This window comes from Tiliqua scincoides, chromosome 5 (genome assembly GCF_035046505.1).
Source record: "Tiliqua scincoides isolate rTilSci1 chromosome 5, rTilSci1.hap2, whole genome shotgun sequence".
Taxonomy (NCBI): Eukaryota; Metazoa; Chordata; class Lepidosauria; order Squamata; family Scincidae; genus Tiliqua; species Tiliqua scincoides.
The window spans coordinates 135,722,241-135,743,710 of record NC_089825.1 but is presented as its reverse complement, the minus strand read 5'-3'; the positions used below and the strand labels follow the sequence as shown (position 1 = coordinate 135,743,710).

Here is a 21,470-nt window from a genome sequence, read left to right as displayed (position 1 = left end):
TACGTGGTGCTTAATAAAGAAGCAGATGAAGAGAAGGGGGGAGAACTTTGCATTGAGATGTTGGCAGCACATCAGTACAGAACCGGAAAGTTAGAGATATCAGATATGGGGGGAAAGAACTCGAGATTAATTTGTGCAGACTTCAGTCCTCATACTTAGGCCTAGTATCAGATGAAGAATACAGGCTGAGCTCCAAGGACCTTCAGAAATGATAAGATACTCACACTACCCCCTTCCTTAATGAGTTTAAAAAATGAGTGCAGATGGCTGTATCTGCACTGTAAAGATGATAGAATTGTGCCCTGCCTTGGTTGCATCACACTCCTGTTTTCTTTTGCGATTCAGCTGCACCTGATGCCCTAGAACAAAAAAGCAATAGGCAGATAGAGGCAAACGCTATAATCATCTTGAGTTACTATTATTTAGTTCCTTCTTGCCAAAATGGATTATTAAATGGATTATCAACCCTGTTTTGACTATCATGGGGGTATTTTATAGAAGCATTTAAAAAATACCCCCATGATGGTCAAAACATGGTTGAGGTACTGTCTGACACACTGAGGCCCCCAGGTCTGCCTCCAACTATTATTTGGTATCTTTGCATTTGAACATAGAGGATAGTTGTGAGATCAGATCAACATGTTCTTGAAGGATCAAAGTGGTATATTGTAACTAGGCTGCTGCTGGATGAATCGAGACAGGAAGATCAGGAGAGTCTGAATTAAGGGCAGGAGGTTTTGCCTTCTCCATGTCAGCTATCTCCTTCTCACTGCAACTCATGTTGTTGCTGCTCCTGCCTCAAACTAGGAGCAAGATGAGTCCTTCTATGTGTACCACAAGTGATCAGCTCCAGCTGCAGTATCAGTACTATCAACCAGGGGATCTTGAGATTGGTGAAATCACTTCCCAGCTCTTCTCCGTTGCGGACACTGTGACCTTCAAAGAACACCCCAAAACAAAGTTGGTTCAAGAAGTTGTGTAAGAAAATTGCATTAAACATCCTTGACTATTCCATAATAACTATACGTAGATGAGGAGAGTAATGCAAGCTTTGGGATAATCAGCCTTTTTTATCCTATAGCTGTTCAGTGGGTCTCTGTTAATATGAGAAGCTAGTTTGAAGGAAGGAGGGAGAATCAACTGAAGCAAAGGGACAGAGTTAATATATCCCTATTTATTCAGGGTGTTCTTCTTTTGAAAGTCAAAGGAAAAACAAGGTGGGAAAAATCCCATGCAAGCTTACACAGAAGTATGTCTTACAGTGCCCAGTTAGGCTTACTCCAATGGATGTGTTTATAGAACTGCAGCCCTATTCTCTTATTTAAAGATCCAGTTAATGTCCTATAGGTTAAAATGGCTACTTCACTTTGTCACTTTAATTTCTTAATGGATACCTGTGATGTGACACTTGCTGCCTTCACAATAGACAAGTGTGCTAAGAAGAAAGTGAAACAGAAAATTTCCACCTTACGCATCATGTGTCTCTCGCTTTAGCACCATACCAAAGAACTACCAGCATGTCCTGTCTATGATGTTTGCTGTGAGGGAGATAAATGAGAACCCCAAGATCTTACCCAATGTCAGCTTGGGATTCCACATCTACGACAGCCATTTTGATGCACGGATGACTTATCGGAACACCGTGAACCTTCTCTTTAGTCAGAGTAGGACTGTTCTCAACTACAATTGTGATGGTCAGAAGATTCCAGTAGCTGTCATTGGGGGCCTGGATTCTGAGATCTCTCTCTACATGGACACCATTTTAGGCATTTACAAGATTCCTCAGGTAAGACACACTATGCACCAAATGTCCCTGTCTACCAGGGATGAGTTCTATTTTCAGGCACCTCTATTTGAGAAAATAGCAACCCTGTTTTCTACTTATTTTGCCTATGGGGGAACTACTGTGTGGGCACTCCTAGGTACTCAGTCCTTCAGATATCAACTTGATGGTCTAGTCAGTGGGACAATATTGGCTGTTGATTTACTTTTAGAAAATATTAAATTGAGCCAGTACTCTGTTCTGTCCACAGCAGCTGTGGTGTTTCATCATTGATGCTGGGAAAGAGACCCACCACCTATGGTCAATCTCCAATGTTGGTATCATATAGATTTCTTTCCTTCATTTTTCTGCCTTAAAAATGAGTTTTGCTTGCTTCAGGTAGTACCATAACCAAGTAGCTGCTCTAGAATTATTTTCCAAAAATGGGACAACAGTCAGTATGGTTCCTTTGTCCCAGACAGTAGATCTGTGTACATCCTGAAATAGTGAGACTGAGCCTAATTCTAACCCCCACCATATTATGCGATGTAGTCACACTGCCAGAATATGGTCTCCATTCTGTGGGGTGGACAATGAGACAGCCTGGAGAAGTAAGTACAATATATATATTTCTTTTTTACTATTTTGCTGATGTAAATCTGAGGAATGGAAGGGGGCATGTCAGGCTAGGAAAATAGGGATAGGATCCTGGCGTGCACTGATGAAGCCAAGATCCAGCCTGTGGCAAGATCCCAAAACTCTACAACTTCTGGCTAGTGGCAAGCTTTACCTAGCTTTTCAGAGTCCCCATGAGCTGCTGCTTCTGAGCAGAACAGATGATGGAGAGGTGGGTGGATTCAGGTCTGAAACAGCAAAGGACAGGTAGCAGGAGTTTGTGGATGTACTGAGTCACTTCTCTGGTGTACATTGTGATGTGGGCAGGACCTGGATATGTAGAGCCTAACAGTGAAACCCCCCATTGAGTGATGCATTTTAGTAGCCTGTGTTGGGCTGGGGCATTTTTGAGAACAACTCAGGTTGGAAAATCACCTCAGCTTACCTGCAAAAGGGTAGCGACTTTGCAGCAACTGTTACCCTGCACATGCCCGATCTCGTCTGAGCTTGGAAGCTAAGCAGGGTCAGGCCCGGTTAGTGCTTGGATGGGAGACCGCCTGGGAATACCGGGTGCTGTAGGCTTATACCATAGTCTTTCGAGACTGAAGGTTGCCAACCAATTGTTAGTTACAGTTGTGACTTTGATGTTTATCAAGAAAGATGTGGCCAATGTAAAAACAGTTCTTATTTAAAAAGAAAAGATTAGAAAAAAAAAGATTGTATTCATTAATTCTTTTTTTATATATTAAATAAATAAAAAGGATATACTTCGAAGGTATTTATACTTGAATTTCACCTTTTAGAACAAGAAATGTGCATGAATTTTACATCAGCCAACACATTGGAATAAATATGAATGTGGAAAATGAATGCAAATACGAGTAACACTGAGGTTCAAGTGATGAACCTCATTCCTAGTGAGAGTTTAAAATGGGCAAAATCCCATTATGAATTCATTCAAGGTTGTTTGGGATACGAAAGTGATTATAAATGTGTGATTATTTAAAACTGAATGTCCACCCAAGTCATAACAGTTCACTTGTTCTTGCTTAGGTCACCTATTGTTCATTTGCTCCAATAGAACATGAGATAACTCAGCTCTCTTCCTTATACCGCATGGTCCCCAATGAAGAGTATCAGTACACCGGCATTGTGAAGCTTCTTCTGCACTTCCAGTGGAAGTGGGTTGGGATCATTGTGCAGAGAGATGAGAAAGGAGAAAAGTTTGGGGAGACCTTGGCACACATGCTTTCTCAGAGCAGCATCTGTACAGCCTTCACTGTAAGAACACCCATCCAGGGCAACTTATTTGACATTTTTAATCTGTTGGAACCCTATCACAATTTGACCATTTTTCTCAGTGAATCAAGTGTCAATATCTGTGTGGTACGTGGTGACACCCATACCATGTTAGATGTGCAGTTGGTCCTGAACCTCCTTGAATCAGATACTATGAAGCCGATTAGCAAGGTGTGGGTGACGACAGCTCACTGGGATTTCTCAATTGCGACATTTCAGAGAGCTCTGGATGTACATGTGTTCCATGGGGCCCTGTCCTTTGCAAGTCCATCCAGCGAAGTCCGGGGGTTCACAAATTTCCTTCAGATCTTGAATCCCCTTTCTGATCTAGATGGTTTTATCAAGGATTTCTGGGAACAGGCATTCAACTGTTTATTTCCAGGCACTGATGTGCATCAAGAGAGCAAGGACATTTGCACTGGTGAAGAGAAGCCGGAGAGTCTTCCTGGCCCTTTCTTTGAAATGAGCATGACTGGACAAAGCTACAGTATCTACAATGCTCTCTATGCAGTAGCATATGCTCTACATTCCATGGGTTTCTCAAAAGTCAACCACAGAGCAATGGCAGTTGGAGACCTTCTGCAGCTGCCCACATCTAAGCATTTGCAGGTGACCTATTTCATTGAAATGATGTCCTCAGTGTCAAGTGCAGGAGTCTGGTATATTGTCTCTGAATATAACATGGAAAGCACCCATAGGATTGGGTTATGAAGTTCTTTATTTTGTCTCTGCTGAATTCATTGCAAGTTTATTTCATTGGATATCTCTAATTCCCTTAGGGATCCTTTTGGGGAGAAAAGTGGGGTACCAAATGAATAAAAAGATAAACTCTAGTGCTCTGAAACAGGTTAAGAAAGTATCTTTGCTTTCCCAACAGCATTCATAATTTTCTAAACCACTCACATGCCTCCCTTTTAATCAAATTCATTATTTTCCCCCAAATACAAAGTCAAAAAACATTTTAGTAATCCTGGAAGAACAGGACTTCTGCAAAATCTACCTCTTCCCTCTCCCTCTAGCTACACCCTTTTCTGAGGAGCATCTCTTTTAACAATACTGCAGGGGACCAGGTGTCTTTTGACGAGAAGGGGGAACTGGCAGCTGGATTTGATATTGTCAACTGGATTACTTTCCCAAACAAATCCTTCACAAAAGTCAAAGTAGGAAGGATGGATCCCCATTCACCACCAGGTAGAGAGTTCTTCATTGATGAGACCATCATCACTTGGTACAGCAGTTTCAACCAGGTAGGAGCAGATGATGGCAGAGATTTCCAGATCTTCAAGGACTTACAGGGGTGGGGTGGAGGGGATGGCAGCAATGTCCAAAAACCAGAAGTGGGTCACAGTCGTGATTGGCAGCAGTTCTGAGGTACAAGGAGGCCCACAGAAGGAGCCGCTTCCTCCCCACCCCGTGCCAGCGGTGAGGCTGGCAAACATGCCTTACAGGATATTTGTGACAGTGTTCAGTGGTACAGAGCCGTGCCGCCAAGCACAGGATTGGGCTGTGTGTCTTCTTTTGTGGCAATGCTGATTCCATGGTTCATGGAAATGTTTAAAGATGGGTGACTCCTGCCCTTCTTGTTTAAAGTGATTTTAATTTTTCTGCACAGTTGAGATAATTTTAATTGGGAAATGGGGGTCATTATTGAGAATCCTGAGAAGCACGGGTAGACCACGTCCAGCCAGAAAAAGGGTAGATGGGTTTAATCAGAAAATTGTCGTCAGGAAGCATAGAGACAACAATTTGTCCATCATTAACTTATCAGTATGTTCCTGGCCACAAAATGTAGGGTTTTTAACCGACTTAGGGCGCAATCCTAACCCCTTACGTCAGTGCTTTCCAGCACTGACATAAGGGCAATGCAGCTCTGAGGTCAGGGAACAAACATTCCCTTACTTTGAGGAGGCCTCCGTGAGTGACACCCAACAGCAAGATGCAGCCCATGTCCCACCGCTATGCCGGCGCTGGAAAGTACTGACATAAGGGGTTAGGATTGTGCCCTCACTTTAACAGGCCTGAGACAGTGTTGACCAGGATCCTATTCCCTCTTCTTTGTGCAGTGCCTCCCATTTTCCCTCCTCAAACTTACACAAGTTCTTGATGAGGCTGCATGACATAGTGTGTATGTGTGTGTGTTGGGGGGGGAGGACTGGGCTGTGTAAAATATTCTTGGTCTTACTTCGGTTCAGCAGCCTGTTCATTACAAAGTTAAGAGAATAAAAGGGGAGGCCTTCTTTTCCTTAGGTTGTGCCCCTCGCTGTGTGCAATGACTACTGCCACCCTGGTTTCAGAAAACAGAAGAAGGAGGGGGAACCTTTTTGTTGCTACACTTGTGTCCTGTGTCCAGAGGGGAAAATTTCACCCCAGAAGGGTAGGCATCATCATACATATTGTGAATTTACATGCATGATATCAACATTGATAATATATTTTGTCCCCGAGGTTTTGATCCCAGGGATAAGCCTTCAAGACCCAGCCAGGTCTACTCAGATGGGCACCAGCAAAATCACTGGCACAAATTCCTGTGTTGGGGATCAGATCCAGGAAGGGGGCTTGGCTTCGGCAGATACAACCACAACTATGCGGAACCAGCCCCATGCCTGGACCTGATCTATCCCCATTGCCTCCCCATTCCACCCATCCCACCCTGTCCCACCTCCCCCATGCCTTATCTTGATTAGTGGGAGTTTTTGTGTCTACTGGTGTGTGTGTGAGGGGGAGGGTCACCCTCCTCCTCTCCAGTGCTCCAGTGACATGAAACTCCACTTGCTGCCAGAATGTATTTTATGACTGTTGTAAGGCAGTTGACACTTGCAGTTCTACAATTAGAATGGGGCTGACAGCCTCATAAATTTGGGAACTTCGCAACTTTCCCTTCTTCTCATACAGCTTAATGTAAGCCATATGTTGGTCAGCCTTGTGTAATTATCCAAGCAGTTGGATATAGTACAGATGTGTTGATACTATTGTACAGATATTTCTTATGTGTGTACCTCAAAACATATTATTTTGAAGAACTAAAAACAGTTTTTATTTTTATTTTTTTAAGATATGAATGACTGTGGTAACTGCCCAAAAGATCAATACGCAAAAAAGGAGAGAAATCAATGTCTCCCCAAGAAGCTAAACTTCCTCTCATTCAATGAACCTTTGGGCATCAGCTGGGCTGTTTTGGCTCTGTCCCTCTCTCTCACCACAGTTTTGGTTCTGGGAATCTTCATCAAGCACCGGAACACTCCCATCGTCAAAGCCAATAACCGGAACCTCACCTACTGCCTGCTTGTCTCCCTCTTCCTCTGCTTCCTCTGCTCCCTGCTGTTCATTGGCCGTTCAACCATCCTGACCTGTCAGCTACGACAAACTGCTTTTGGTATCATTTTCTCAGTGGCTGTTTCTTCCGTCTTGGCCAAGACCATCACTGTGGTTCTGGCTTTCATGGCCACCAAGCCAGACTCCACGCTGAGGAGATGGGTGGGGAACAGATTTGCAAACTCCATCGTTCTCTGCTGTTCATGCATTCAAGTAGGGATTTCCATGGTGTGGCTATGCGCATATCCCCCATTCCCCCATGTGGACATGCACTCTCTGCCTCAAGAAATTGTTGTGGAATGCAATGAAGGATCAAGCAATATGTTTTACTATGTTCTGGGATACCTGGGAATTCTGGCCCTTGTCAGCTTCATTGTGGCTTTCTTTGCTCGGAAGTTGCCCAACTCTTTTAATGAAGCCAAGTTCATCACTTTTAGCATGTTGGTTTTTTGCAGTGTGTGGCTGTCTTTTGTGCCAGCTTATCTAAGCACTAAAGGGAAATACATGGTGGCCGTGGAGATCTTCTCCATCTTGGCCTCCAGTGCTGGCCTGCTAGCTTGCATCTTTTCCCCCAAAGTGTATATAATCATCCTAAGGCCTGAACTGAACTGTAAGGAGCAGTTGATAAGGCGCAATAAGTAGAAGTAGGTTAAAATGATTTTATTTTTTCACAAATTTGGGTGTTTTCCAAAGTTAGGAGTGCAGAAAGCACTGTTTTTATTCTGAGTACATTTTTTAAATAAATAATTATAATTATAATCAATGAAGTTCACTTTAAAAGTGCACTAGGTAGGTGATATAGGTGATATGGTGTCAGCAGATGCAGCCACAAGCATGTAGAGAATGGTTTAAGTTATTCACAGATTTTGTAGATTTTGGGTTTTTGCTTCAGTTTTTACAAAAATGAGAAGTGCAGAAAGTGGTGTTATGTCTTTTTATTTCGTTATCACAAAAATCCTGCCTCTAGTGATAAATAAAATGCTGCTTTGCAGTCAGAACATTGTTTAATAAACAGTAAATTCTCTTGACTTGGTTTTCTTCACTATTCAATGTATTTAGCATTACCCCAACACCCGCAATAAAGACACCAGACTTTGGCTTGGATGAAAATGGGTCACTTTATTGAACTTCAACTGCAGCAGGGCGATAACACTGAACATCAATCGTGCAGGGCCATATGGGGGAAACAGTCCTAGCCGTCTGCCTCCCCCTGCATTCTCATTGGGCGTACTACCTGGCTCAAGGCCCCAGCCATCAGTTGCCAGCTTAGGTCTGTCGTCACCACCCCCCAAAGGGGGCAAGGCAGCTGGACTTCAGGCTAGTCGGCCGAGCCGCACCATCCTGTCAGTCCAGGCAAGGGGTTTGCCTGCCTTCCTCCTGGAGCCGGTCAGGCATCATGGGAGCGGTTCAGACTTACCCATCACCCTGCTGCCTTGGATAGACACCGAGCCACGTACCTGCCTACCCAGCCCCGCACGTACCCTGCCCACACTGGGAGTGACCAACCCAGATTAACCTAGTAACCGCACCACCCTTTGCCAGTCTGAGGTAGGCGAAAAAACAGCCATCCAAGGTCCAGTCAGGATGACTGCAAAAAATTCCTACCCGGCCCCCGAAAGCGACCAGCTAATCCCAGACTGGTTAATAGGGCGGGCAGGCGGGGTTGCCAGCCAGGAGCAAACTGAGCCCAGCCAGAGCGCACGCTCCGAGCTGGCGCTCAAGTCCCGCCTCCACAACAGCATCATCCAATTGCGGCTCAAGCCTCAGCCCTGGAGCACGGCGGGGAGGGGGCAATTGGCTGCTAGCGCCTGAATGGCACTAACAGCTGTTGTAGTGAAAGTGAGTGCAATTGTGAGCTTCTGAGACAATGACCAGGAATGTTTTACTCAGAAGAAACATCATTATGGAATTTCTTACTCTCTCAACTAGCAACCCTTTTTGTTCTGACCCGTGGTTCAATTATTCAGTGTGGATCTGAAATTTAGTCCCACCAAAACACAGTGGAGCTGCTTTTAGCCCAGGTGGAGCAAAGATATCACCCAGTACTTGACCCTACTTCTCTTTGTTGGCTATTTTCTAGGTAAACTCTGCTAAGATTTTTTTTTACACAGAGAACTTGAAATATTCTTAGTCAACATTATGTGGCACTCATGCATTAATATGCACTTTGCCAGTCAAACATCCCTCTGACATGGGGGGGGGGGGGTTTTCTAGTTAGCACCACTGAGGCAATGATACCCATCTCCTTAATTCAGCCTCAGGGTTTCCATTCCATCGCTAACATGGGGCAAGGTTGCCATGGGAGCTGAGACACTGCAATGCTCCATGTATTCTAGTTGAGCTGCAGCAGGGATTGACTCCCTCGTCAAATGGTTACAGCATGGAATACAGATGAAGTCTTCATCTTGATTCAAATCTTGGTTTTCCATCACCACTCAATCTAGTTTTCTCTCTACTTCTTCCCCAGTTCCTTCTTTACGAGAAGGGTTGGGTCATAAGAACATAAGAACAGTTCCACTGGATCAGGTCATAGGACCATCTAGTCCAGCTTCCTGTATCTCACAGCCCACCAAATGCCCCAAGTCATGATCTTGAGTGTCACCCAAAGTAATGGAGTAGTATGGTTGACTGAGAAGGAAGGTGGGATAAGAGAATAAGAATGCATGACAGGGGAGGAGATGGAGAGATGACATTATGAATGGGGGCGAGGCAAATTAGAGAATGAACAAGGGTCAGATTGGAACGAGATTCTGATGTTCTTAAGAAGTCCCCATCGCATCTAACACCACTGACAGGAAAAATGTGCATTTCATCTATGGGGCTGCGCAACTACAGGTATTCCTGTTTCTGATTATTTATTTTTCAATGACGCGCTGTTTCAACATATTTCAATTATACTCAGAACTCATTCATTCATCACATGCACCACTCTTTCAACCTCTCTGCTGTTCTAAAGGCTAAAATTGCCCTCCCCATGTTGATTTACATATGACATGGTGATTTAAACTGTTTTGGGGTGTGTGTGTGTGTGTGTGTGTGTGTGTGTGTGTGTGTGTGTGTGTGTGTGTGTGTGAGAGAGAGAGAGAGAGAGAGAGAGAGAGAGAGAGAACGAACATTAGCACTGGATCTATTTCCATTTCCAAAGGTGTTACTGAGAGTCCATTTGTAGAAATCTTTGTGTGACAGCAGGAATTTGCAAGATAAAAAAATGCATTTGCAATTTGTTAGCTAAAAAATGCAATAGAAACAACATTTGTAAACTAAAAAAAACTGGGTTCCACTTTTCTTTTCGACTATTTCCACTTTTCACCATTGCTCCAGTTCCTAACCTGTCAAATGAGTGGGGGATGCCTGTAACTGTATTTTAAGTTCTCCTGAGATGTGTTATAAGCAGAGTATTGGCTAATTCTGGAATAAACGACTTATGAAACTTTCGGATCAGTCAATTATATATGCAAATACATTCGTCTAGTTTCCAACGCATGATGAAGACACATTAAAAAAACCAGCAGCAGACAGGCCAATACAAAGAAGGACTCTGCAATTCACTACTGTATCAAAAGGAAGCCAAGTCTCTTCAGTTTCTCAGTTGAGTTCTCAAGTAATTGCAAAAAAAAAATAAAAAATGGAGGGGGAGGAATGGTTATCATGGCAGAGTTTTGAATGGAGCTAAAAGCAAATGGCAGACCCCATCAATCTGGGGAATGGCCAGGAGAGGAACCCACTGAGGCCCTCAGAGTATACAGGGATTTCAGTCATTTCTGGAGGGTCTGGGCATTTGATCATTGATGTACGTGGTACTTAATAGAGAAGCAGATGAAGAGAAGGGGGGAGAACTTTGCATTGAGATGTTGGCAGCACATCAGTACAGAACAGGAAAGTTAGAGATATCAGATATGGGGGGGGGAAGATTGATTTGTACAAACTTCAGTCCTCATACTTGGTCCTAGTATCAGATGAAGAATACAGGCTGAGGTCCAAGGACCTTCAGAAATGGTAAGATACTCACACTACCCCCTTCCTTAATGAGTTTAAAAAATGAGTGCAGATGGCTGTATCTGCACTGTAAAGATGATAGAATTGTGCCCTGCCTTGGTTGCATCACACTCGTGTTTTCTTTTGCGATTCAGCTGCACCTGATGCCCTAGAACAAAAAAGCAGTAGGCAGATGGAGGCAAACTCTATAATCATCTTGAGTTACTATTATTTAGTTGCTTCTTGCCAAAATGGATTATTAAATGGATTATCAACCCTGTTTTGACCATCATGGGGGTATTTTATAGAAGCATTTAAAAAATACCCCCATGATGGTCAAAACATGGTTGAGGCACTGTCTGACGCACTGAGGCCCCAGGTCTGCCTCCAACTATTATTTGGTATCTTTGCATTTGAACATAGAGGATAGTTGTGAGATCAGATCAACATGTTCTTGAGGGATCAAAGTGGTATATTGTAACTAGGCTGCTGCTGGATGGATCAAGACAGGAAGATCAGGAGAGTCTGAGTTAAGGGCAGGAGGTTTTGCCTTCTCCATGTCAGCTATCTCCTTCTCACTGCAACTCATGTTGTTGCTGCTCCTGCCTCAAACTAGGAGCAAGATGAGTCCTTCTACGTGTACCACAAGTGATCAGCTCCAGCTGCAATATCAGTACTATCAGCCAGGGGACCTTGTGATTGGTGGAATCACCTCCCAGCTCTTCTCCGTTGTGGATGCCGTGTCCTTCAAAGAACACCCCAAAACAAAGTTGGTTCAAGAAGCTGTGTAAGAAAATTATATAAAACATCTTTAACTGTTCTGTAATAACTGTACATAGATGAGATAAATAATGCAAGCTTTGGGACAATCAGCCTTTTTTATCCTATAGCTGTCCAGTGGGTGTCTGTTAGCATTCGAAGCTAGTTTAAAGGAAGGAGGGAGAATTAATTGAAGCAAAGGGGCAGATTTAACATATCCCTATTTATTCAGTGTGTTCTACTTATCTTTGGTTAGTTAAAGGTTAAAGTGGCTGCTCCACTTTGTCACTTTAATTTCTTAATGGATACCTGTGATGTGACACTTGCTGCCTTCACAATAGACAAGTGTGCTAAGAAGAAAGTGAAACAGAAAATTTCCACCTTACGCATCATGTGTCTCTTGCTTTAGCGCCATACCAAAGAACTATCAGCATGTCCTATCTTTGGTGTTTGCTGTGAAGGAGATCAATGAGAACCCCAAGATCTTACCAAATGTCACCTTTGGATTCCACATCTATGACAGCCATTTTGATGCACGGATGACTTATCGGAACACCCTGAACCTTCTCTTTAGTCAGAGTAGGACTGTTGTCAACTACAGTTGTGATGGTCGGAGAATTCCAGTAGCTGTCATTGGGGGCCTGGATTCTGAGATCTCTCTGTACATGGACATGATCTTAAGCATCTACAAGATTCCTCAGGTAGGTAAGCTATGCTCCAAATGGTCCTGTCTACCAGAGACCATCCTCGTTTTCATACACCTCTATTTAAGGAAGCAGCAGCCCTGCTTTCTCCTTACTTTGCCTATGGGGAGCTTTTGTGGGTTAAATCCTCGGACCTTCAGATAGCAACCTGAAGGGCTATTGGAACATAAACAATACCAGTTGTTGTCTTATTTTTAGAAAATATAAAACTAGTCAATATTCTGTTCTTTCCATAGCAGCAATTTGGTCTCACTATTGATTCTGGGCAAGTCACCCACCACCTTATATTTTAGAACAATGAACGTATATGAACTAGTCAACACATAGGAATAGAAGTGAATGTGGATATTGAATGCAATTATTAACACGGAGGTTCTAGTCCTCATTTCTGGTGATAGGTTAAAATGGTTGAAATCCCATTATGAATCCCTTTAACGATGTTTGGGATACAAAAGTGATTGTATCTCTGTCATTAACTGAAAGCCCACCCAATTCATAACAGTTCACTTGTTCTTGCTTAGGTTACTTATTGCTCATTTGCTCCAATAGAAAATGAGATAACTCAGCTCTCTTCCTTATACCGCATGGTCCCCAATGAAGAATATCAGTACACAGGCATTGTGAAGCTTCTTCTGCATTTCCAGTGGAAGTGGGTTGGGATCATTGTGCAGAGAGATGAGAAAGGAGAAAAGTTTGGGGAGACCTTGGCACACATGTTTTCTCAGAGGGGGATCTGTACAGCCTTCACTGAACGAACACCCACCCAAGGCAACATGTTTGAGCTTGTTAATTTATTAGACACTTTTCTGAATTTGACCATTTTTCTTAGTGAATCAAGTGTCAATATCTGTGTGGTACGTGCCGACACCCATACCATGTTAGGTGTGCAATTGGTCCTGAACCTATTTGAATCAGGTACTATGAAGCCTATTCACAAAGTGTGGGTGATGACAGCCCATTGGGATTTCTCAACTGCAACATTTCACAGAGGTCTGGATGTACAAATGTTCCATGGGGCCCTGTCCTTTGCAAGTAAAACCAGTGAAGTTCAAGGGTTCACAAGTTTTCTTCATACCTTGAATCCCCATTCTGATGTAGATGGTTTTATCAAGGATTTCTGGGAGCAAGCATTCAACTGTTCATTCCCAGGCACTGATGAACATCAGGAGAACAAGGAAGCCTGCAATGGAGAGGAGAAGCTAGAGAACCTTCCTCATCCTTTTTTTGAAATGAGTGTGACTGGCCAAAGCTACAGTATCTACAATGCTGTCTATGCAGTAGCACATGCTCTACATTCCATGGGTTCCTCAACAGCCAATCACAGAGCAATGGCAGGTGGAGACCGTCTGCAACCTCCCAGGATGCCGCATTTGCAGGTAACCAATTTCATTGAAAGGATGACCTCAGCAAATGATCCAGGGGTCTGATAATATTGGCTATGAAAACTGCTTTAGACATTTTTTAAAATCCCACATAATCATTCTAAAATAATAACTTTACTGTTCATAGTACATAGCCTTTGATAGCTTTGTCCCCCTAGAATTCAGCTATTTGTCTTTAATCATTATTCTTAAATAATATTAATATTAAGAAAATTGCGAGAATTGGTGGATTTTTTAAAGTGGTGAGAAGAGGAAGACCTTCCTAGTTTAGGAAGACCTAAACTAGCTTTGCCTGGATAAAGTGACATGGTTGCCCATTGACAGATATTCTCATAGGTGCCCTAGTACTAAACTACATTACTTGGTGGAGGATTTCAGGAAACATTACCATTGTGCACCCTAGTTAACATAATTACATATTGTTGCACCAAATTTATTGATGGCCCAGTCCCATACTCTGCTGGTCTGTGGGGCACAGCAGCACTTATGTTGCCTCTTTGGCTTCTACTGCCATCTTTGGGCCAGCCAGGGACCATGGCACGACGGAGAGGTAAATAAATGCAATTCTTACCTGTTCCATTGTGCAATGTTCCTCAGTGGGTCTACTCAGATCAGCTCAGGTTCTTTGGCTGGTGCACGTTCAAGTGGACCCAAGAGGCTGCAGCAAGGCCAGGTGTGGGGCACAGTTTATTGGCAGTGCAGTTCCTGCTGGTAACCACTCCCTGACCACCTTAAGATGGCAGTCCTGATCCCCACCATGATCTTCCCTCTGCACTGAACCTCTCCTCCCTGCCCACAGCTTCTTTTGCTAACTTACCTTCTCTGGTGAGGGTTGAGTGTTCTATTGAAGCACATGAACTGTTGCCAGTCTTTCAAACTGGCAGTCTGGCTGTGCAGATTATCATTGCAGAAGCATCACCAATGGAATGGGTGTTCCCCTGATGGAACACTCATTCGATCAGTAGAGGGTACACATAGGATTGGGCTGTAATGTGAAGAACATAAGAGCCCTGCTGGATCAGGCCAAAGGCCCATCTAGTCCAGCTTCCTGTATCTCACAGTGGTCCACCAAATGCCCCAGGGAGCACACAAGACAAAAGACACAACCTGTGTCCTGGTGCCCTCCTCTGCATCTGGCAATGAGAGGCAGCCTGCCTCTAAAACCAAGAGCTTCCACATACCTACTATGACTTGTAACCCGTGATTGACTTTTCCTCTGGAAATTTGTCTAATTCCCTCTTAAATGCATCTAGGCAAGATGCCATCACTACGTGCTGTGGCAAGGAGTTCCACAGACAAATTACACACTGGGTAAAGAAATATTTTCTTTTGCAGTAATTTATTTCATCCCTGCTGAGTTTACTGCTAATCAATTTCTCTGAATATATCTAAATTATATCTAAACATATCTAATTTCATGGAATAGATCGGTTTTATGGATCTGTAAGCCAGTTTGGGTGCCCTGCAAGGAGTGAAGAGGGGTACAAAATGACTGGCAGTTCAATCCTAGCCACACCTTCCTGGGAGTAAGCCCCATTTACTCTAATTGGACTTACTTCTGCATAGAAGTGCATGGGATTGGGCGCTAAAGCTGCAATCCTATACACACTTTTCTGGGAGTAGTCCCCATTGAATGCAATGGAACTTACTTCTGAGTAGACATGAATAGACTTCTACCATAACTAAGTAAACCCCAGTGCTGCGAAAGAGGACTACAGCAATCATAATTTTCTAAGTCACTCACAGCACCCCTTTTAAGCAACTTCATTTTTTCTAATACAAAGTCAGAACATTTTAGTTTACAGGTTAGTCAGGATCCTGCTGGAAATACTCTAGGAGAATTTCCTTCTACAAGCAGGAGGTTGAATTATATGACCTTGTGGGTCCCTTCCAATGATTCCATGACTCTAGTCCTCTACATCACTTCTGCATAATCTACCTTCTCCAGGTTGCTCTAGCTACACCCTTTTCTGAGGAGCATCTCTTTTAACAACACTGCGGGGGATGAGGTGTCTTTTGACGAGAAGGGTGAACTGGCAGCTGGATTTGATATTGTCAACTGGATTACTTTCCCAAACAAATCTTTCACAAAAGTCAAAGTAGGAAGGATGGATCCCCATTCACCACCAGGCAGAGAGTTCTTCATTGATGAGACCCTCATCACTTGGTACAGCAGTTTTAATCAGGTAAGAAAAGATTACAGTTTCTGGGAGTGTGGAGTCTTCTGTTCATGGAAGTGTTTAGGGATGGGCAATTACTGAGAAGAAGAGGTAGACCAAGTCCATCCAGAAAAGGGTAGATGGTTTTAATCAGAAAACTGTTGTCAGGAAGGGTAGAGACAATAATTTGCCCATCTTTTAACTTATCAATATGTTCCTGATCACAAAATGTACGGCTTTTTAGCCAAATTATATGCTCAGTCAGTGTGAACCATTCTTTGTCCAGTCCCTTCCATTTTCTCTTTTCAGACTTACCCCAACGTCTTTGGTGTGGTTGTATTCAATAATGTGTTGGGGGATAGGACTGGATTGTTTACAATACTCTTGCCCTTACGTCTGTTCAGCAGCCTGTTAATTATAAAGTAAAGAGAATAAAGCAGGATACCTCCCTTAGGTTGTGCCCCTTGCTGTGTGCAATAACTACTGCCACCCTGGTTTCAGAAGACAAAAGAAGGAGGGGGAACCCTTTTGTTGCTACGATTGTGTCCTGTGTCCAGAAGGGAAAGTTTCACCCCAAAGTGGTAGGCATCATCATACATATTGTGAACATAATATCATCACATTGTTCATTGTTCCCTTACCAAGGATAAGTCATCAAGACCCGGTCAAGCCTACTTGGATCTCTACCAGCATAATCACTGATGCAAATCTGCCTGAGCCCGGATTGGGGACTGGGTCCAGGAAGGAGGCTTGGATGCAGTGGATGCAACTACTACCAAACCAGCCCCATTCCTGATCCCAATCCATCCCCATCACTTCCCCATTCTGCTCACCCCACCTGTCTCACTTCCCCTACTGTCCCACTGTCACACCTCTCTCCTCGATTGGTGGGACTTCCCATGTCTGCTGTCATGTGGGGGACATCTCCAGCTCCCCCATCGGTGTTCCAGCAGCTTATAATTCCACATGCTGTTGAAATGTATTTTATGACAGCAGCAGGGCAGTTAACACTGGTGGAACACTAGTTCTACCAGTGGGCAGCCCATTACTATTGGGCTGACAACCTCATAAATTCTGGGTTGTGGCAACTTCCCTTTCTTTTCATACAATGAATGGCAGACCATAGGTTGGACATTCTTGTGTCAATATTCAAGCACAGATAGGATCTCTAGTACAGATAATTCTGTGTGTGCACTTCAAAATATGTCTTTGAAGAACTAAAAACAGTTGTGTGTTGTTGTTTTTTAAAGATATGGATGACTGTTTCAACTGCCCAGAAGATCAGTACCCTAACAAGGAGAGAAATCAATGTCTTTCCAAGAAGCTACACTTCCTTTCTTATGATGAATTTTTGGCTAACAGTTGGGTTATTTTGGCTGTTTCCCTCTCTCTAACCACAGCCTTTGTTCTGGGAATCTTCATCAAGTACCAGAACACTCCCATCGTCAAAGCCAATAACCGGAACCTCACCTACTGCCTGCTTGTCTCCCTCTTCCTCTGCTCCCTGCTGTTCATTGGCCATCCTACCATCCAGACCTGTCAGTTACGGCAAACTGCTTTTGGTATCATTTTCTCAATGGCTGTTTCTTCCATCTTGGCCAAGACCATCACTGTGGTTCTGGCTTTCATGGCCACCAAGCCAGACTCCATGCTAAGGAGATGGGTGGGGAACAGATTTGCAAACTCCATCGTTCTCTGCTGTTCATGCATTCAAGCAAGGATTTCCATGGTGTGGCTATGCACAGATCCTCCATTCCCCGATGTGGACATGCACTCTCTGCCTCAAGAAATTGTTGTGGAATGCAATGAAGGATCAAGCAATATGTTTTACTATATTCTGGGATACCAGGGAATTCTGGCTCTCATCAGCTTCGTTGTGGCTTTCTTTGCTCGGAAGTTGCCCGACTCCTTTAATGAGGCCAAGTTCATCACTTTCAGCATGCTGGTCTTTTGCAGTGTGTGGCTGTCTTTTGTGCCAGCTTATCTAAGCACCAAAGGGAAATACATGGTGGCTGTGGAGATCTTCTCCATCTTGGCCTCCAGTGCTGGCTTGCTGGTTTGCATCTTTTCCCCCAAAGTATATATAATCATCTTAAGACCTGAACTGAACTGTAAGGAGCAGCTGATAAGGGGCAATAAGTAAAAAATGCGGCTTTCCAGTTCTAATATCTTTTATTAAAAATAGTACATCCTCTTGACTTAGTTTTCATTTCCATTCAACGTATTTAGTATTGTAGTGAAAGTGATTGCAATTGTGTGCTGCTGAGACAATGACCATGTATGCTTTATTCAGAAGACACAACACAGGGAATGTCTTTCCCTCTCAACAACTGTCACATGTTCCAGTCAATTACTGACTCTGGATCTCAGGTTTAATCCGTCCAAAGCACAGTGGAGCTGCTTTTATCCCAAGTAGAGCAATGATATCACTCAGTACTTGACCCTACTTCTTTTTGTTGTCTATTTTCTAGGCCAACTCTAGTTTGCTGAGGCTTTTTTTTTTTTTTTTTAACACAAAAGAACCTGAAATATTCTTAACCAATATTAGGTGACACTCATGCAGTATTATGCATCTTGCCAGTCTGACATCCCTCTGATATGGGGGAACGGGGCTGACTCAAGCTAGCACCGCTGAGGCAATGAGACCCATCTCCTTCATTCTACCTCAGGGGTTCTACTCCATTCTGAACATGGAGCAAGGTTGCCTGTGTTTGAAATAAGAGTAGCATTGAATGCAGGAGTAGCATTCCATGGGTAGGAGTGTTCTAAGAAGCAGTTAACAACCCATCAATCAGCTGTGACACTTAACTGTGACTATTTAACTGTCTTTACCTGACCTTACATAAGAACATAAGAACAGCCCCCTGCATCAGGCCATAGACCCATCTAGTCCAGTTTCCTGTATCCCACAGCGGCCCACCAAATGCCCCAGGAGAGATGGACACGCTTTGTTGACTTCTTCTAGTCGTATGTACTCTGAACCAAGAGAGATAAATAACGTAGGCCAGAGGTGTCAAACTTGTTTAATACAGAGGGCCAAAGTTAGCATTCTGGCTGAGGGCCGGAAGTGAAATCATTAGGCAAAAAGTGACATCATTGTCGACGACGACCAGAAATAAGCACTTTTGATCTTGTATAGAAACTCATTAGCTACAAATGACAGAAGAGAAAATGTGCAAATCTTGCCCATAATTTCAAGATACGAGAGAGCCCAATTATCAGGCTAGGAGAGCCAATTATAACAGGGACCAGATAAATTGCTTCCAGGGGCTGCATTTGGCCATCAGTCTTATGTTGAACATCCCTGAACTAGGCTATATTTAGGCATGCAAAGCTAGACCTCTGGTCCTAAACCCTCATGCTATATAAATAAGTATTTGAGAACTGAAAGTAAACTATTTGTTTGATCTCTTACCTCACTCTCAGATTTTGTTCCTTATGCGCATCATTTAGGGCCCAGTCCTATCAACTTCCCAGAACTGATGCAGCCACAATGCAGCCCCAAGATAAGGAAACAAATGTTATTTTGAGGAGGCTTCTGTTTCTGCCTCCCCACTGCAGGATACAGCACATGCCTCATTGGCATGGCTGCATCAGTGTTGGAAAGTTGGATAGGATTGGGTCCTTAATCTTAATAGCAAGCAGCCTGGTGATAGGAAGTCATTTTGATTACAAGAGGAGCTTCCCTTCTCTCTATGTTATTCTGCTTATCAACCACGCCAATCACCTGGACAACTGGGACACACAATGCTCTACCCAATCTAATTGAGCATCAATAGCTACTGACTCCCTTCATAGATGGCAACATGGAATGCAAATGAAGGTTCAAACCTTGTTCTCTTGTTGTTGGCAACCTTCAGTCTCGAAAGACTCTGGTATCACGCTCTGAATGGTGGTTCTGGAACAGCGTCTAGTGTGACTGAAAAGGCCGATTCGGGAGTGACAATCCCTTCCACACCGGGAGCAAGTGCAGTCTGTCCCTGGCCTGTCTCCCTGGCTATGGGCCTTCCTTCTTTGCCTCTTTGCCTCAGACTGTTGGCCAAGTGTCTCTTGAAACCATTGTTCTCTACCACCATTGTTCAATCATTGTTGAACCATTGTTCAAACTTGTTCTCTACCACCATGCAATCCAGCTTCATGTCTACTTGTTTACCTTCTTCACCAGAAGGATAGGGATGTGGTCCAGAGTGGTACCCAAAGTAAGGGTGCAAGGGGTGAGAAGTAAGGTGGAGTCAGAGATTAAGAGAACATGGAGGGAGAAGAGGAAAGATGTTCAAAGTTTGACAATACGAATGGATGGATAGCAAGTTCTAGAATGAGCAAGGGGCAGAGTGGAAAGGGGTCTTAATGTTCTTAAGTAATTCCCATTGTGTCCAAGACACTGTTAGCAGGAAAAATGTGTACTTCACCTATGTGGATGTGCAACTAACTGTTTAGGGCCTCAATCCAATTTAGGAATTCAGAGTTATAAGATTATTTTGAAAGAGATTTGTATGCATGTATAACTCTTCATTTATATTTATAATATCTCTTTATTTTGAAAGAGATATGTATGCATATATAACAACCTAATAATAATAAATAATAATAATAACTTTATTTTTACCCCACCTTTCTCCCTGAAGGGACTCAAGGTGGCTTACAACAGGTTAAAACAGATTAAAAAACATAATTTAAAAACAGATAAAAGCATATTAACACATCATAAAAACAGTAGTCAGATAAAAAGTAGTCAGGTAGAAAGAGCATAGAGCAGCAAATCATAAAAGAATCAGGCCTGTAACCAAGTATTTAAAAATATTAAAAGATGTTGAAGATGTTAAAAAGGCCGAGAACTCAGAAGGCTTGTTTAAACAGAAGGGTCTTCAGGCCTCGCCGAAAAGTCTCAAGAGAGGGAGCCATTCTCAAGTCAAGGGGAAGGGAATTCCATAACGTTGGTGCCACTACTGAGAAGGTCCTATTTCTTGCCACCGCCCCACGTACCTCCCTAGGCAGTGGCATTTGTAAAAAGGCCTTCTCTGGTGACCTAAGAGGACGAGCCAGATTGTACAGGAGTAGGCGATCTCTAAGATACCCTGGCCCAGAGCAGTATAGGGCTTTAAAGGTCAAAACCAGCACCTTCAAGGCCCGGAAACGAATGGGCAGCCAATGCAGCCGCTGGAGAAGCGGTTAAAGTCTAAATAATAAGTCTAATAAAGTCTAAATATCTACCTTCAGTTAACTATTATATTTGCCTAATTTGCAATTTAATATAACTACTCTATATTTGTGAACAGGTTGAGTCTCATTATCCAAGAGGGTTCCATTCCCAGAATTCACGTGGATGGCAAAAAACGCACATAAGCAAATCAATTTAAAAAAGTCTCTTTGCTTCGGTGATTTTAAAACAGACTTGCTTAATGCAGTCACATACCATGGTAGCATTGTCTGATATATTAAAAATAAAATATTGAAATGACTGGGGACCTACCTGAAATTGGTTCGCGACCCACCTAGTGAATTC

At 43.2% G+C, this 21,470-nt stretch overlaps 2 protein-coding genes and 1 pseudogene across 2 annotated transcripts; all 3 read left to right on the top strand.

The window, feature by feature from the left end:
• Window positions 1-814: 814 nt before the first annotated feature.
• LOC136653726 (vomeronasal type-2 receptor 26-like) lies at window positions 815-7,630 on the top strand. The gene is made up of 6 exons (XM_066630609.1): window positions 815-978; window positions 1,495-1,786; window positions 3,431-4,285; window positions 4,696-4,923; window positions 5,924-6,050; window positions 6,729-7,630. The coding sequence occupies exons 1-6, from the start codon at window positions 815-817 to the stop codon at window positions 7,628-7,630; spliced, it is 2,568 nt and encodes an 855-aa protein (XP_066486706.1).
• Window positions 2,840-2,959, top strand: LOC136654448 (5S ribosomal RNA; annotated as a pseudogene).
• Window positions 7,631-11,586: 3,956 nt separating the features above from the next.
• Window positions 11,587-18,110, top strand: LOC136653725 (vomeronasal type-2 receptor 26-like). Its single transcript, XM_066630608.1, has 6 exons — window positions 11,587-11,750; window positions 12,132-12,423; window positions 12,948-13,802; window positions 15,767-15,994; window positions 16,277-16,295; window positions 17,218-18,110. Exons 1-6 carry the CDS (start codon window positions 11,587-11,589, stop codon window positions 18,108-18,110), a joined length of 2,451 nt encoding a protein of 816 aa, XP_066486705.1.
• The last annotated feature ends 3,360 nt before the right edge of the window (window positions 18,111-21,470 follow it).

What these genes read in the sequence shown, in the direction of transcription:
- LOC136653726 (XM_066630609.1), top strand. Translation starts at nt 815, where the DNA reads ATGAGTCCTTCTATGTGTACCACAAGTGATCAGCTCCAGCTGCAGTAT. An exon ending in AAGTTGGTTCAAGAAGTTGT is followed by an intron (nt 979 to 1,494) that starts GTAAGAAAATTG and finishes CTCTCGCTTTAG; the next exon opens with CACCATACCAAAGAACTACC. An exon ending in GCATTTACAAGATTCCTCAG is followed by an intron (nt 1,787 to 3,430) that starts GTAAGACACACT and finishes GTTCTTGCTTAG; the next exon opens with GTCACCTATTGTTCATTTGC.
- LOC136653725 (XM_066630608.1), top strand. Translation starts at nt 11,587, where the DNA reads ATGAGTCCTTCTACGTGTACCACAAGTGATCAGCTCCAGCTGCAATAT. An exon ending in GCATCTACAAGATTCCTCAG is followed by an intron (nt 12,424 to 12,947) that starts GTAGGTAAGCTA and finishes GTTCTTGCTTAG; the next exon opens with GTTACTTATTGCTCATTTGC. An exon ending in CCAGGATGCCGCATTTGCAG is followed by an intron (nt 13,803 to 15,766) that starts GTAACCAATTTC and finishes AGGTTGCTCTAG; the next exon opens with CTACACCCTTTTCTGAGGAG.